The sequence below is a fragment of the Mobula birostris genome, chromosome 6 (assembly GCF_030028105.1).
Source record: "Mobula birostris isolate sMobBir1 chromosome 6, sMobBir1.hap1, whole genome shotgun sequence".
NCBI lineage: Eukaryota > Metazoa > Chordata > Chondrichthyes > Myliobatiformes > Myliobatidae > Mobula > Mobula birostris.
Genome location: NC_092375.1, coordinates 17028919 through 17047046, shown reverse-complemented (window position 1 = coordinate 17047046; position 18128 = coordinate 17028919). Strand labels below are relative to the sequence as shown.

General features: G+C 42.0%; 1 protein-coding gene across 2 annotated transcripts in view; it reads right to left on the bottom strand.

Moving 5' to 3' along the window:
- Positions 1-18128, bottom strand: part of LOC140198817 (calcipressin-1-like) — a 98413-nt gene that overhangs the window by 3825 nt on the left and 76460 nt on the right. For both annotated transcript variants that reach the window (XM_072259883.1, XM_072259885.1), the window contains exon 2: positions 1693-1866. In XM_072259883.1, the coding sequence (XP_072115984.1) occupies positions 1693-1866 (174 nt within the window). The remainder of the gene's footprint in view (positions 1-1692; positions 1867-18128) is intronic.

Genomic DNA, 18128 nt, shown 5'->3' with positions numbered 1-18128 from the left:
AATTCCTAATAGTTATTGATGGAGGAATTCATTCAGTGTGTGCTGCTGGGTTCTTTTGATTGACTATAAATGTGTAAAGTCAGCACAGGTAACGGATAATGGACCACAATGCTTTTGACGATTGCGTCCTCCAAATCCTCAATTATTTGCAGTTCCCAACTTGAAGTGGTTTCATTTTCACTCCTGGCCATTTCTGGCATCTCTGAGCCTGAATGCTTGAAACAGCAATGAGCAAGTTTCTGAATTGTCTTACTGCTCATTTCTTCCTAACTATCAGTGACAATATCACTGCTTTTTGAACACAAACACACAAATGCACATGACTGACGCCAACTAGAAACTGCTTGGCAAAAGTCCCCTGTCCTAATTAAGCAACATAGTGTCCCAAATATACAAAAGGAATCCTCACTATTTTTGTGATTCGTTTTTGTTAAGAGCTGTACCAAATAACCGGCTGCCCTGATTAACCGATGACCCAAATAACCAGGGTCCACGGTACATTGTCAATCCTTCACCAGTCACTGGGTCCACCTCCCTGATAGCAATATGGGTCTACCCACATCTCAGAGACTGCATTAAAGAGTTCAAGAAGGCAGCTCACCAACTACTTTCTCTAGGGCAATTTGTGATGGGCAATTAAATGCTGGTTCAGCCTGCAAAGGCCAGATCCCTTGAATGAAAATAAAGAAAACCAAGTGGCACATTCGTTGATACTGAATAATCCATTACTGCTTCAAATGTCATTACGTTCAATCACTAGGCAGGAAATCTATCCATTTACTTGCAGGCTCCATGCCTTTCATGTCTATTTACCATTCACTTCACTCTGACCCATCTTCCTCACTACTCTTTCACTGCAGTTCTGCTTGAAGTGCCTCATAACCTGTCCAAAGAGGTTCACTGTATTTCTCTTTAATTCCACAACTTCCTTAGCTCTGCACCCAAAAAGACTCCCCAAGGCTAAAGATACACATGTACCAAAGAGTAATGGTGCAGAAAATTGTTTGCAATAAGCATGCTTTAGTGTTGACTTGATAGTAATTAACAGTTAGCCACTCTAGCAAGTCTAAAATTCATTGTAAGAGTCTCAGAAATCCTTCTAAACTCTATCAACTCTAGGAAAACTCATTATCATCATTAAGTGCTGTGTCATATGACATGGCAATCATGATCTTTGACCATGATTGTTCTTGGCAAGTTTTCTACAGAAGTGATTTGCCATTGCCGCCTTCTGGGCAGTGTCTTTACAAGACGGGTGACCCCAGTCATTATCAATACTCTTCAGAGATTGTCTGGTGTCAGTTGCATAACCAGCACTTGTGATAGGCATCAGCTGCTTATACAGCCATCTACCACCTGCTCCCGCGGCTTCATGTGACCCTGATCGGGGTGCTACGTAGGTGCTACACTTTGCCCAAGGGTGACCTGCAGGCTAGCGGAGGGAAAGAGTGCCTTATAACCCCCTTTGATAGAGACACATCTCTACCCCACCACCCAACCAGGAAAACAAATGCATCCAAAAACTGCACCTTCATTTCAGTTATCCCCCAAATGAAATTTAATCGCAAACTAAATACATTTTCCACCTCTAATTTAGAACAGTGCCCTCAATAAAGCACAAGAGAATGGAGGTTCGTCCGATGCATTTTATCAATTACATTGTTATAAAATCATGACTGCAGAAACAAGTACCTGTGCAAAGTACAGTTTCATTTTCTTCCCATTAAATTCAGTTTCATGAAGTTGAATTCTGGCCTCTGTTGCAGCAATAGGATTGCTGAAGTTGATTCGAACTCGCCTGAAGCTCTTAAAAAACTGGAAAGTCACATTCTTGTCATAGACCCTGAATAACGTCTCAAAGTCATCCTGCAGAAAGATATAATCAAAGATCTGTCAGTCTGCAAGTACTTAATGCAACTTGAATTTTACTTTTAAAATTACTGGGTCCATTCCCCTCACAGAAATCTGAAGGTGAAGTAGGTTCTTAAGTAGGTGTGGCACAATTGCAAGACTGACTCAATCATTCTGCAGATGTTGGAAATCAAGAGAGCGAGAGTGAGAGCGAGCAAGAGAGAGAGAGAGAGACACACACACACACACACACACACACACACACACACACAGTGTTAGAGGAACTCAACAGGTCAGGCAGCATCCACGGAGAATAAACAGATTGACATTTTGTGCCAAGACCCTTCATTAGGACTCAATTGTGTGCGTGTTACTCTGACTTCTTCAAATAGAGATTAAACCTTCTTACTGCCCTGCCTGTTCCCGCCTATGTGTCGCGCAGTTTTTGCTGGCTGCTTCCAAAAAGACCATGTAAATCTCATAGGGAAAAGGGGAGAACAAGCTCGATAGATACATTTAATGTCATTCTGTGCCATTGTTCTAAATGTGTCTGATACAGAAGTACACAGAAATCAGAGATACTTCAAGATTTGGCTAGGACAGAACTCCATTTGCGCAGATTTAGCTGGCATTCCCCTCTGTGGGGGTGGAGAGACTGGCCCACGGCCAGGGACTCTAGCGACACCCAACGTATAGGAACAACTACCAAGCTCAACTGGTGGCTTTGGCTTTTGATGAAAGCGGCACCATGACGAGCATGAAAATTGAGGAAGTGAGGCCGGAGGCCAAAACACTGACTGTGACATCAAAGTAGTTCATTAAAAAGGCAATGACCCAAGTATTTTCAGGGTAAAATATTTAGCATCTTGTATCAATACTCAGTATCAAGTCTTAGTACCTTGAAGGCAAAAGTAGAACAATGTGACACATACACAAGTGCTGTTTTCTTCCTGGATTATGGCGTATTACATCTACAGGAGGGGGAAAAAATTAAATTCATCTAATTTTTAAGGATAATATTCAAAAAGTGTCAATAAAAAAGTTTATTAAAACAAGTAATTCTACCTACTACATTATCAGGCAAAAGTTGACATCAATTGTATTGGGATTCACGACTAAGATCTTGATCAAAGCAGTAGGTCTCAAAAAATGTTTTTAAAAACTTTTAGAGGGAATATTAAACCCGAGAGGTCAAGAGATTTGAGGCATTGTTGCTTGGGTAAGCCGAATGGGGATGTGGCATTGCAGGAACAAAGCTCTCAAGAAGTTTATAGAGTTAAAGGGGAGTGGATGCGACGGGATTCAAACACAAGGTTGATAATTTTCTTGAAAAGGGAAATGTTGAGAAAGGAGACAATGCATTTTGTTAAATATCTGGGTTAACATAAGCTATGATCTGGGCAAGAGCTCTGGGTAGACTGCGGAAGGACCGCAAGGAAGGTAGTGGATTAACTGGGAAAGGGGGTGCATAAATACAACACAAAAGTAGCCAGAGTCAGAGTGGCCCAATATCCTGATGCTCACTATATTTTTTTTTAAAAAAGTTCATGGCCAGAACATTTTCAGTAAATATCAGAGATTCATGTCAATTCTAGATCATTTCTTTTTGCAAGGGATATTAACTAGTGTGTGAATGCCATAATTGGGGCCAACTCAACTCAAATTAAACCTTTGTTTGCTGCCATTACACTTGGTAGCGTAGTGGTTAGCACAGTGCCAATGACTGACCATAAGGAGTTGTATGTTCTCCCTGCGACCAAGTAGGTTTCCTCCCACATCCCAAAGACCTACCAATTAGGTAGGTTAATTGGTCATTGCAAGTTGTCCTGTGTTAAATAGGTAGGTTGCTGGGCAGTGCAGCTCACTGGACTGGAAGGGTAGTACTGTATCTCTAATAAATAAAAATTAATACGCTGTACCTTGAAAGTGAAGTACTGATTTAGCAAGCTTTTTTTTTTATTTAGAGATATAAAATGTAACAGAAATACAAGTTGCAATTCAGTCTATTCTGCCCATTCATTTTATAAGCAATCACGGAGGTCTCAAAACTCAACATCCAAGACTCACGGAGTTAAATACTTCTTCACTTAACCAATCCTAGCCTTCAGTGGCAACAATTAAGCCACACTTCTGACCCTGTATCCTGCATTACATCAACACACTGACCAGATGCCTCCCTACTATGACAAACACAAGACCATAAGATATAGGAGCAAAAATCGGCCATTTGGCCCACTGAGTCTGCTCCACCATTTCATCATTGCTGATCCGTTTTCCCTCTCGGCTCCCATCTCCTGCCCTCCCCGCATATCCCTTCATGCTCTGACTAATCAGGAATCTATCAACCTCTGCCTTAAATATATGCAAATACTTGGCCTCCACAGCCACCTATGACAACGAATTCTGGATAAGGAAATTCCTCATCTCTATTCTAAAAGGCCACTCCTTTGTTCTGAGGCTGTGCCCTGTGGTCAAAGACTCCCCCACTATAGAACACATCCTACAGGGAAAAAATAACACTTGTTTTTTTTTAAATTTAGAGATATAGCATGGGACAGGCCCTTCCAGTCCAACAAGCCACGATGCTCAGTAACCCACCTACTTAACGCTAGCCTAATCACAGGACAGTTTACAATGACTAATTAACCTACCAACAGGTATATCTTTGGAATGTGGGAGGAAACCCACATACCTTACAGACAGCGCTGGAGTTGAACACCCAGAGTTGTAACAGCATTGTGCTAACTATTACATTACTGTGGTGCCCTCTTCTTCTTACATTACCAACTGGGATCTGCAGGAATATATGGCTGGGTCAATGGTTTGAAGAGAAGACAAAACAAAAAATCATTTTTGTATCCAGATTGCAAATCCACTCCCAGGCAAAACGGTGAATGGAACTTTCCGCTTTGGCTCAGAATCTAAATTTAGACTACCTCCTTTAAGTACTGTTTTTTCCCTAAAAATATGTAGTTTGTTAAAAGCTTGGTTGGAAACAAGCAGCAGCATTGTGCCAAAAAAAATTCAAACCACCCACTTCCCTGTAACTGGTATGCCATTAGCAAAATTGCAGCTCAGTTAATGCACATGTACTGCAGCTCAGTTAATACAGCATAATATCCGACAGTGTTAGCTGTTAATGACATCAGATCCTATTTGGGAACCTTATCTAAAGGATGTGCTGGCACTGGGAGGGGGTCCAGAGAAGGCTTACTAGAATGATTCCGGAAATGGAAGGGTTAACGTACGAGGAGTGTTTTATGGGCTTGTACCGGTTGGAGTTTAGAAGAATAAGGTGAGATCTCAATGAAACCTGTCAAATATCGAAAGGGCTAGATACAGTGGATGTGCAGAGGATGTTTCCTATAGTGGGAGATTCTAGTACTAGAGGGCACAGCCTCAGAACAAAGGGACGTTCACTAAAACAGATATGAGGAGGAATTTCATTAGCCAGAGGGTTGGGAATCTGTGGAATTCACTGCCGCAGAAGGTTGCGGAGGCAAAGTCATTGGGTATATTTAAAGCAGTGGTTGATAAGTTCTGAATTAATCCGGGCATCAAAATTTACAGGATAGCAGGAGAATGGGGTTGAGAGGGATAATCAATCAACTATGATGGAATGGCGGAGCAGACTCAATGGCTGAATGGCCTAATTCTCTTCCCACTTGTATGTATTATGGTCTTAATGTTCCTGTTCCAATTCATCCCATGTCCACTGTGGGACAGATTCAAAGGCAAATAACAAAACAACTTCAGGAAATGTGCATGCACACAAGCTTTTGCCATCACTTCAGATCTCTCATCTCATTAGAGATCAGAACACTGGAAGATAGTCATCAAATTGCACTGAGTAGTCTTGCTGCCAACATTGGTGTGCACCAGAAACTGGAACAGATTCCACTAAACTAATACAATCAGTTGTCACTTTAATAGGTACAAGGGTGGGACCTGGTGTGGTCTTCTGCACCTGCAGCCCATCCACTTCAGGGTTTAACTCATTGTGTGGTCAGAGATGGTCTTCTCCACACCAACATTATAACATGTGACTATCTGAGTTACTGTCACCTTCCTGTCAGCTTAAACCAGTCTGGCCATTCTCCTCTGAACTCTCTCATTAACAAGGCATTTTCACCAACAGAACTGCCACTTTCTGGATGTTTTTTTTTTGTTTTCCACCCATTCTCTGTAAACTCTAGAGCATGTTGTGTGTGAAAAGTCCTAGGAGATCAGCAGCTTCTGAGATCTCAAACCACTCCACCTACCACCAACAATCATTCCACAGTCAAAGTCACTTAGATCACATTTCTTCCTCATTCTGATATTTGGTGTGGACAACTAAATTCTTAACCATGTTTGAATTGCTGCCACACGATTGGCTGATTAGATATTTACATTAACAAGCAGGTATATAGGTGTATCTAATAAAGCACCTAGGAGCAATACGAGGTGGGGTGGGGGGGGTGGGGGGGTGGGGAGAAAACACACCTGTGCTCCATCTTCATACGAGGGGTGATTGATAAGTTTGTGACCTAAGGTAGGAGTCAATTTTAGAAAACCTAGCACATTTATTTTTCAACATAGTCCCCTCCGAAATGTACACACTTAGTCCAGCAGTCGTGGAGCAGACAGATCCCTTCTTTGTAGAAGTGGTCCACAGGAGGGGTGATTGGTAAGTTTGTGGCCTAAGGTAGACGGCGATGAGTTATTAACTTCAAACTTTCTGCATAATCACTCAAAGGGTTGAACTGCCCGTGCATAAACGAGAGCGTTTTGGACCTCCAGGTGGTCTGCAGCAGGGGTGATTGATAAGTTTGTGGCCCAAGGTAGAAGGAGACGAGTTATACAGCTCTCGCTCCATGCACATGCAGTTCAATTCAGTGAAAATGCAGAAAGTTTGAAGTTTCTCCTCATTCTACCTTAGGTCACAAACTTATCAATCACCCCTGCTGTGGACCACTTTCTGGAGGTCCAAGACGCCCACTTCTACAAAGAAGGGATTCGTATGCTCCACGACTGCTGGACTAAGTGTGTAAATGTAGGAAAAATAAATGTGCTGGGTTTTCTAAAATTGACGCCTTCTACCTTAGGCCACGAACTTATCAATCACCCCTCATATAGAGTGCCACAAGACTGGAGTATAGCGGTCAGCACAATGCTTTACAGCATTAGCTGGAAGACTAGGACTTGATTGCTGTCACCGTCTGCAAGAAATTTGTATGAGTGGATTTCCTCCAGGACCCTTGGTTTCCTCTCACATTCTACAGGCATGCGGGTTAAGGCTAGTGAGTTGTGGGTGTGTCATGAAGATGGAAGCCCAGCAACTTAGCTTTGCAGTTTAAAACATACTCTATTTGACTAAGCTTTAGCTCAGCTCTCCTGATATCGGATGAAAGGTCTTGGCCGAAATATCCATCTTTATCCCTTTCCCTAGATGCTGCCCAACCTGCTGAGTTCTTCCAGCATTTTGTGTTACAGAATCTGCAGAATCTCATGTATTTCTGATATCAACTCCTTTAGTTTGGTATTAAAATTTGATTTCCATTATCCCTGTAAAGGACAATCCCCTGCTTTCTCCTGGTTTCAACATGGAATCGGTTTAAAATTCAGTTTTGGTGTATTGATTGGTATTTGTGATTACCAGAAACCTAGTGAATGATATTCCTGTAATGGCAGGTGACCTAAAAGCTTGTAAAGAGGGCAATATAATTAGTGGAACAGACTCAGTGGTTTGAATGGCCTAATTCTGCTCCTGTCTTATGGTCTTACAATGTAGTACAAAAATACCAGAGCATTTTGGAAACTCAAAACATCCTCAGTAGTCTGTAGCCAAAGTATTGTTCTGAAGTTGAATTGCTGCTGGACTGTCAGAAATACAGAAAGTACTTTCATCACAATGAGGCTACACAAAGAGATTAAGACCATAAGATACAGGAGCAGAAGTAGGCTATTTGGTCCACCAAGTCTGCTCCACCATTCAATCATGGGCTGATCCAATTCTTCCAGTCATCCCCACTCCCTGCCTTCTCCCCATACCCTTTGATGCCCTGGCTAATCAAGAACCTATCTATCTCTGCCTTAAATACACCCAATGACTTGGCCTCCACAGCTGCTCCTGGCAACAAATTCCACAGATTTACCACCCTGACTAAAGTAATTTCTCCGCATCTCTGTTCTAAATGGACGTCCTTCAATCCTGATGTCATGCCCTCTTGTCCTAGAATCCCCTACCATGGAAATAACTTTCATTCTCCTGAAATCCAGGGAATACAGCCCAAGAGCTGACAGACATTCTTCAACCTGATGATACTAAATTAATCTGGCATAACATCAGAGGTAAATATCAGCGACGTTCCTCAAGGTTGTTATAGGCGGAGGGGAGGTAGTGGGGATAAGCTCCCACTACCTAATGGCGTGCATCTCAAATTTCCTCTGAGAACTAGGTCCAGCTCCAGGCCTTCTCACATGTGACTTAGCTACCAAGCCCAGCAGAAGCATTTCTACTCACAGAAAAAGGAGCAAAGGTGGGCTACTGATGCCTTAAAACTAGAAGCTTTGGGCTGATGGGGCTTATCAGCTGTGGTTGGCAGCTCATCTTGAAGAAAGAGAATGCTGGTCTCAAACCTCTGCTTCCTTGCGGCTATACCCACTCATGGGGAAGGCTTTGGGAGAACACCACGAGGAAAAATCTGGAGCTAGAGTCCCTAAGGCAGTCCTACGTTGAATTCAACACTGACTGGCAACTCCTCTAAACTGTATCAGTCTCTGCCATTCCTTTGGATTCATCATCTGCACAGGCAACAGTATCTTCTCCGTATCATAGGGCCTTGGCTTGGGCATCAGGTAGATAGCCAGGGTACAACACCCATAGTCGAATCTGATTAACAGAGGGCCATGGAAATATTAGCCAGTGCACTGGGGAGTTGGTCTGACCTTTCTCTACTCCTGTACTTTGCAGCAAGTCAAACAGAAAAAAGGCAGAAGATTTCCCTTTGTGTCTGCTCTAACTTTTGAACAAAGTCTGTCAGAAAAAAGTCATGTGAAGGTAAACAGCTTGTGCAAATAAAACTGGCTGACTCAGGAGGTCATCACAAGTCCAAGCTGTCAGAAAACCAGCACACCTCAGGGATAAGTTTCAGCAGAGATATGTCGCAACCTCTTTCCCCTGCTGCTGACACTGGGTATTAGGATGGCAATAAGACCCAAACACACAGGTGATTACATCTGTCATTCATCCCGGCTAATAGAGGTTTAATCACCTCCTCAATACAAATGCATATAAAGCTTCTTGATGTTACTCTATATGCTTGGGGCAATGCCCAGCGTTATTTTTATATATAAAATGGATGTCAAACCAAGTGTGAAACAATGTGATGGTAAATAGTATCAAGGGATTAGCTTTATTTCTTACATGTTCATCGGAACTAAGTGAAATGCTTCAGTTTCTTCAAATTAAACCAGCAAGGAGAGCCCACAAGTATCACCATGCTTTCAATGTCAACATAGCACGCCCAAAATTCACAAGGAGGAGCAGGCAGTCAGCCAGCTGATGTGAGGAAGACCCTAACCAGGGTCAACCCGCGTAAAGCTGCAGTGTCTGGAAACATAACTGGCCAGGTGCTGAGAGGTAGTCAATTGAGGTTCTGACAGACATCTTCAACATCTCTGGAACAGTCCGCTATCCTGCAAGGCCTCAAAGCAGCCACCATCATCCTGCTACCCAAGAGGGTAACAGTAACCTGCCTTCAATGACAACTGTCCTGTGACACTGACCTCAACAATAATGAAGTGCTTTGAGCAGCCAGCAATGGATCACATTAACTCTCATACAGCTGCAACCTTGGACCCTTTCCAGTTCACTTATTGCTTAAGTTGGTCCATTGACAACGTTATAACCTCTGGCTTCCGTTCCATCCTGTCCCACCCTGGCAGATAGAACCTCATATACCAGGATGCTGTTCATAGACTTCAGCTCAGTGCTTAGTACAATCATCCCTCTGAAGCTGGCGAGTAAACTGTCCTGATTGGGTCTCAATACGTCTCTCTGTAACTGGATCCTAGATTTCTTGACAGAAAAACCATCGTCAGTCTGTATTGGCAGAAGCATGTCTAGCTCCATCACACTGAGCACCCCAGGGTTATGTGCTAAGATCACTGCCATTCACACTGCTGATGCAAGATTGCATTGCTAGATCCAAATCAAATTGAATCAAGTTCGCTGATGGCACAACAGTGGTTGACCTCATCAACAACACTGTATCAAGAGATGAAGCAGTGGCTTGTAGAATAGTGCGACCACAACTTGAGGCTCAACGTGGACAAAACCAAAGACACGACTGTGGACTTTAAGGTGGTGCAGCTTGACCACTCCTCACTGCGCATACACAGCTAGAAGCACCAAGTTTCTGGGAGTGCACAAAAATGGACCATCTCATCTGGTCCCTCAACAGCACCTTTTTAGTCAAGAAAGCAGAGACGCGTCTCCACTGCAAGGAGGTTGAAATGAACGAGCTTCTTTGCCCCCATTATAACCACTTTTTAAAGGAGTAGCACTGAGAGTGTTCTGACCAGCTGCATCAATGTCTGGTATGGAAACTGCAAGGCATCAATCTGCAAGATGCTAAAAAGGATTGTGAGAACTGCTGAGAGGATTATCAGGGATTCTCTTCCACCCATTTGCGATATTTATCAGGAGACCTGCATATGCAGGGCCCACAGCATTGTCAAGGATCCCTCTCACCCATTCCACAATCTCTTTGACCGCAACCAACAGGCAGGAGGTACCGTAACATTAGGACAAGAACTGTTAGGATGGGAAACAGCTTCTTCCCTCAGGGCAAGAGACTACTGAACTCACTGCCACCATCGAGGTCTCATCATTTATGGAGCACCAGTAGCGTTACACTGCTTACTTTTAAACTTGTATCATAAATGCACCTTCAGTTAAATGTTAATCTTCCAGAATGTACATTATTATTTGTTAAGTTATTTGTGGTAATATTACTTTGTGTTGTGTGTGAATTATATACCTTGTGTTGCGTACCTTGGTTTAGGACACCACTGTTTCGTCTGGTGGTATCATGCATAGTTGAAAGACAGTAAACTTGAACTACCTCTAATCCCTACGTTTTTGGAATGTGGGAGGAAACCTGAACATCCGGAGGAAACTGACGCAGGAAGAATGTGTAAATCCTTACAGTCCGCAGTGGGAATTGAACCCAAATTGGCGAAAGTAGTGCTCTAAAGTGATAGGCTAGCCGCTATGCTATTGTACTGCTCATACGGAAACACAATAATAAAGAATTATTCTCACAATAACCAGGTCAGAGGGTATTTAGTGAATACATATAATCTCTCCCTACCACTAAGACTATGTTATATATCTAGACCATTATTTTTATAGAAAGACAATACGTAGACTGATCTGATTGACAATTTAATATGGAATCACGGAAAGTTATTTACTTCAATGAACAAAGAAAGTTACACACCTTGTGTTGTGCACCAACCAACACTTGTGCACCTCAGGGGTGTGTGCTTAACCCACTGCTCTACTCGTTCTACACACACGACTGTGCAGCTAGGTATAGTTCAAATACCATCTATAAATTTGCTGACGATACAACCGTTGTTGGTAGAATCGCTGATGATGACAAGAGGGCATACCGAGTGAGATATGCCAACTAGTGGAGTGGAGTCGCAGCAACAACCTGGCACTCAACGTCAGTAAGATGAAAGAACTGATTGTGGACTTCAGGAAGGGCACGATGAAGGAACACATACCAATCTTCAGAGGGATCAGAAATGGAGAGAGTGAGCAGTTTCAAGATTGGAGGATCTAACCTGGTCCCAACATGCAGATATAAAGAAGGCAAGACAGTGGCTGTACTTCATTAGGAGTTTGAAGAGATTTGGTATGTCAACAAATACACTAAAAAACTTCTTTAGATGTACCGTGGAGAGCATTCTGACAGGCTGCATCACTGTCTGGTATGGGGGCGTGGGCTACTGCACAGGACCGAAAGAAGCTGCAGAAGATTGTAAATCTAGTCAGCTCCATCTTGCGTACGAGCCTACAAATACTCAGGACATCTTCAAGAAGCAGTGTCTCAGAAAGGCAGCATCCATTATTAAGGACCTCCAGCACCCAGGGCATGCCCTTTTCTCACTGTTACCATCAGGTAGGAGGTACAGAAGCCTGAAGGCACACACTCAGCGATTCAGAAGCAGCTTCTTCCCCTCTGACATCTGATTCCTAAATGGACATTGAACCCTTGGACACTACCTCACTGTTTTAAAAAAAATATAGTATTTCTATTTTTTGCATGATTTTTAATCTATTCAATATCTGTATACTGTAATTGATTTATTATTTTAGTTTGTTTCATTTTCTTCTAGATTATGTATTGCATTGAACTGCTGCTGCTGCTAAGTCAACAAATTTCACATCACATAATGTGATAATAAACTCGATTCTGATTCTGAAACTAGTTTTTAAAATTTTGAGCAATATATAGGTGATGTTCAGCATGAACTAATTACCTTCCTATACAAATCATCAAAAGCTAACTTGCATCTATAACCCAAATTTTTGAAACAGAAACATAGAAAACCTACAGAATAATACAGGCCCTTCGGCCTGCAAAGTTGTGCCAAACATGTCCCTACCTTAGAAATTACTAGGTTTACCCATAGCCCTCTATTTTCCTAAGTCCAGACATCTTATCAAAGTTGTATGAAGCAGAGGTGAGACTGTGCCTAATATACAGTGAACAGGTCTGGTCTCATAAGAAACAGCAGGATAAGGCCATTCATTCAGTTTTTCACGCCTTCTCTGCCATTTAATATCATGGCCAAGTCCTCAGCTCAGTGACACTTTGCTGCATTCGCACCGGATCTTTCCATTCCCTTAAATATCTCTTTGCATCTTTCTCTACCCTTTGCATCTTTCTGTCCTTGCCTCCCCCTCCCCCATAACTTTTGCCCTGTATCCCTCCTCTTTCTCTAGCTTACTCAGTAACTGAGTTTCAACTGTCCACCAACTTAGAAAATTTCAAAGATTTCCCATACTTTTGGGCGAAAACATCTTTGCTCATTTCAGATCTGATTTCAGATGGCCCCTTATTTTGATCCTACAGGACTTGCTTCCAGATATTCCTGCCAGAGAAATACCACCTACATCTACCCTGTCAAGATCCACAAGAATTTAATGTGTTTCAAAGAGGTCACCTTCTATTCCTCCAAACTGGAATCAATGAGCCCATGTTGGTAAATATTCCCTCAAAGGACAAAAAGTGCTGTCATAAATGGTGTTTTAAGTTTTTTCCCCCCCACAAATTACTCATTGTTTGCTTAATATCTTTTGAAGTTGCTGCTCAGTCTACTTAGGCAACTCTTATCTCATACCTTCATAATTTGGTTAGTTTCAAAGATCAGCTTGATTTGTCAGAACATACAGTGAGATGCATTGTTTGCATCAAATCAAATCAGCGAGGACATGCTGGGCGGCCCACAGGTGTCGCTACGCTTCTGGCGCCAACACAGCCTGTAGGTCTTTGGAATGTGGGAGGAATCCTGAGCACTTGGAGGAAACGGGTGCAGCCGCGGGGAGAATGTAGAAACTCCTTACAGTCAACAGCGGGAACTGAACACCGATCAACGATTGTGGCACTGTAACGTATTGTGCCACCCAAATAGTAAGAAACTAGTATCTGATTGGATTAAATTAACTCACCAACCCACGTGCTCGGAATATGGACGAAAACTGAGAGGAAACCTACTCAGTCACAGACAGAATGTGCCAATTTCACACAAGTATCACTGGAGATGTGGACTGAACCTGGGTCAATGGAGACATGAAACAGATACTGAATGATCTGTACCATTGTGCCTTAAATGTGCCATCATGTGAGGTAGGACTAAACTTTTCTTTGGAGTGGAGGAGGTTGAGTGCAAATCTGATAGAGGTTTATGAGATAATGAGAGGCATAGATAGAGTAGACAGGGAGCATCTTTATCCCAAAGGTAGATATGTCTAATACAGGAGGGCATGCATTGAAGGCGAGGGGGGTAGGTTCAAAAGGGATGCGAGGGGCAAGTTGTTTCTCCTCTCTCCCCCACAGAGTGGTGGATGTCTGGAATGCATTGCCTGGCATGGTAAGAGACGTTTAGATAGGCACATAAATGAGGAAGATGGAGGGATGTGGACATCATACATGTAGGAGGGATTAGTTTTTGGGGATTCTTAAGTTTTCGTTTTAGCTGGTTCAGCATAATACTATGGGCTGAAATCCTGTTCCTGTGCTGTTCTGTTCAATGCTCTAAATAATGACATCCTGACACTGGCCACTTTCTGAAATGGTTAACAGACATCTATTGGTACTTTTTGCCCATGTATATTGTTACAAATATACTTTCATTTAAAAATGGTATTTATTATTTTTTTTCTCTGCTCCCTCCAACAGGAGTTACACTATGTTTGTTTGTTTCTGATTAACTCTGGTTATTATTGTCAATGTCCCTACACTGCACTATAATTTCCCGTTAACATTTTAAAATTCCCCTGAAGAGAACACCCCCCCCACTCCTTTTCCACCACTACACCTACCCAGATTCCAGTAAAACCTCTGCAACACAAAAGCCACCTCTTTCCCCCTAGCACTGACCCCAAAAAAACAAAACCCAGTTTCCTATCAATCTTTGAACTGAGCATTAAAACTCTGACGATACGCTAATTTGCAAGTGGCTTAAACAGTGATCCCATGATAATTATCTTGGTAATTTCTCCTTTCTAAAAAAAATTGACTAGTTGCTCATTTTCCTTCAGCAGGACTTTACCCCATGACTGTGGTTTCCCTACAGCACACACAAATATATACATCATCTACTGCTCTGGTGTTGGCCAGCCCAGAGATGTCCTGGCACTGGAGAAACACAGTCTTCAGGCTAGCTAGTTCCCTATCATCACACGATTCCTTGTCATTCCCAAGTCAAATCGTCTACCATATCTTGGTGAGGTCGTCATTCACTCACCCCTCTTGCAATCTCTGCCTGTCCACTTATGCTATAAGAACCCTGTATCCACTGGACAAGTGCAACAGGGTTCTCATCTTTTGTATCTCCATACCATTCACTTAGTCAAATCTCTTCTATCATTCCTGACCACCCAGTCCTACAGCACTTCATCCAAGGGGTTGACCAGTCTCTTGGAACAAAGTGCTCTGACTGCTTCCTCCCTCTCTTGTGCATTATGGCATCCAAGTTTCTAACTGAGCTGAGTTACTCGAGTTGCAGGTACTCCTTGCAGTTGTAAGCACATGAATTATAATAATTTCCATCTGCTCCCAGTTACTGCAGCTGAAATATCTCACCTGCCTCCCCCAACACCTTAGCTCGTTACATATCTAGTCAGCTTGTTGCCCCCGTCTCACGGAATGTCTTTACTCAAAGTTCAAAGTAAATTTAGTATCAAAGAACATATGTCACCATAAGACTCCTTTTTGCATTCACATGAATAAAAATACAATAAAATTTATTTAAAACTATACATAAACAAAGACTGACTAACAATGTGCAAAAGACAAATTGTGCAAAAAAAATACTGAGAACATGAGTTATCGGGCCTTGAAAGTGAGTCTGTAGGTTGTGGAATCAGTTCAGAGTGGAGGTGAATGAAGTTATCCAGGCTGGTTCGGGAGCCTGATGGCTGTAGGGTAATGATTGTTCCTGAACCTGGTGGTGTGGGGCCCAGGACCCCTATAATTCCTTCCCAGTGGAAACAGTGAGAAGAGAGCATGGCCTGGATGCTCAACAAATACACGCTGTGTGTGTAAATACAGCTCTCTCCCTCTCTGAAGGACATTTGTGATCGAGGGCATACGGCAAAAGCTCCATTAGATTGATTCAGTTTTTGGTTGCAAGCGGGGGACGAGGAGGAAGGTTCATCCCATGAGGAACAATGGGCCCACACTCTCTCAGGTTCAGCAGAATTAGAGGTCATTGCACAGAAACACTCCCAATTTTTTTTTTTTTGGAGAACTCAAAACGAGTAGATGAAATGATGGCTTTTCCTCCAGCTGGTGGTTTTGAACCAGGAGTCACAGTCTCAGAACACTGGATCAGCTTTTAGAAACATAGAAAACCTACAGCACAATACAGGCCCTTCAGCCCACAATGCTGTGCTGAACATGTACTTACTTTAGAAATCACCTAGGGTTACCCATAGCCCTCTATTTTTCTAAGCTTTTTTCTTGACGAAGTTGGGGGGAAAAAAATTGGTTGTATCCAAAAAGATAATGAATCCTTGGAATTAGCTACCCATGAGTGCTGTGGAGGTTTAGTCACTGTGTATAAATGTCCTTTCTTATAAAAACAGTATAATTTATGCTTAATTTACTTGGCCTTTTGAATACTATTAAGTATATGATGTGGCTGCAAATAAGCTTTCCATTGTACCTATACATACATGTTGTGCACATGACACTAAACTCAACCGTGACTAGACAGTTATCGGGGGGGGGGTTGTTACTGGATATTAAGGAAATTCAAGGGAATTGGTTAGTGTAACAAAGCACATTGAAATAAAAGATTAGCCACGGTCTTACTGATGTAGGCACAGGGCCTGTATGACTTGATCTTGTTTTAATATTCTAGTGTTATTTCGCCCATCACTATTAAATAAATATTACTTAGATTGGTGGTGTTGTGGATGGCGTAGACTGACTAAGAATACATCAGGATACAGATCCATTGCAGATATGATTCAAGGATTTAAAGTACATTTATTATCAAAGTATGTATGCAGAATACAACCCTGTGATTTGTCTTCCCACAGACAGGCAAGGTATATAGAAAATCATTTAAAGAAACAGAATATATAAAACAAATTAAAAGAATCCAGGCATATTCAGTTCAATTCAATCTACCTTCATCATTTGTTATCTGCAGACCACCCTGGACGGAGAAATGGCAGATGGAGTTTAGCCTGGCCAATTGAGAAGGGTTGTACCTTGGTGGGTCAAATGCAAAGAGACAATACACTACTACGGGCAAGATCATTATCAGTGTTGATCAACAGACTGAACTTGGGGTCCAAGTTCACAGCTCCCTGAAAGTGGTTCCACAGGTATTTGATAAGGCGGTTAAGACGGCATATGGCATGCTGGCCTTTATTAGTTGAGTGTCTGAGATCAAAAGTCAGGATGATAAGTTGCAGCTTTATAAAATTCTGGTTAGGCCATAACAGGAGTACTGCACACAGTTTTGGTTATCCCATTACAGGAAGGACGTCAAAGCTTTGGAGAGGGTGCAGACAAGGCTTACCAGGATGTTGCCTGGATTAGAAGGCATGTTTAATAACAGTTTGGACAAACTTGGGTTGCTTTCTCTGGAGGGGTGGAGGCTGAGGGGCGATCTAATAGCAGTTTATAGGATTGAAATACCAAACACCAGGCTAATTTAAGGTGAGGGGGGTAACTTCAAAGGAGACAGTGAGGAGCACTGGGGGTAGTAGCAGAGGCAGAAATGGACTTTAAAGAGATGATCAGATAGGCACATGAATGAGTGAAATGGAAGAATATGGAAACGTGTTGGCAGAAGGGATTCATTGTCTTTCGATTACTAATTAATTGGTTTGGCATAACAGTGGGCTGAAGGACCTGTTCCTGTACTGTATTCTATGTTCCATGAACGATTTACCCAGCATGTTACACAAGAAAAAAAAAGTTGGTTATTTCCTAATGGACATTTTGGCTTCATGTACACCAGTGTTAAGTTCCAATTGTCAGATTTAGTCATGGCAACTTCAAGCTTCACTTTCAAATGGAAAAAATTCCTTTCACAAGCACAAAATAATAAAATTTGTTCACATTTCTGATGTATCAAAATCAACATCAATACACAGTACAAAAAGGACACAACACATGAAATTAAAAGTCAAACTGTAACGAGGTTAAACCAGCATTACGTTTATACCCCTCAGGATATTTTCAATGTAAAATAATTTTTAACCCAACGTACACAAATCTTTAAGCTAATTTTAGATTTACTCAGGGAATCTATTCATAATTTTTTTTACTGGCGAACATCTTCAGCTACATTAACAATTTAAGTACTGATGGTTTTATTTTGAATGGCTCATTTAATGAAGCAAGCTTCTTCCTGGGGGACAATTTTAACAGGATATTCCTATTTTCTTGTCATCTCCTCGCAAATACTTAATATTCCAACAATCACTATTCTGCACTTGTAGTGTAGCCTCTTTTCCATGATCAGTACATGAC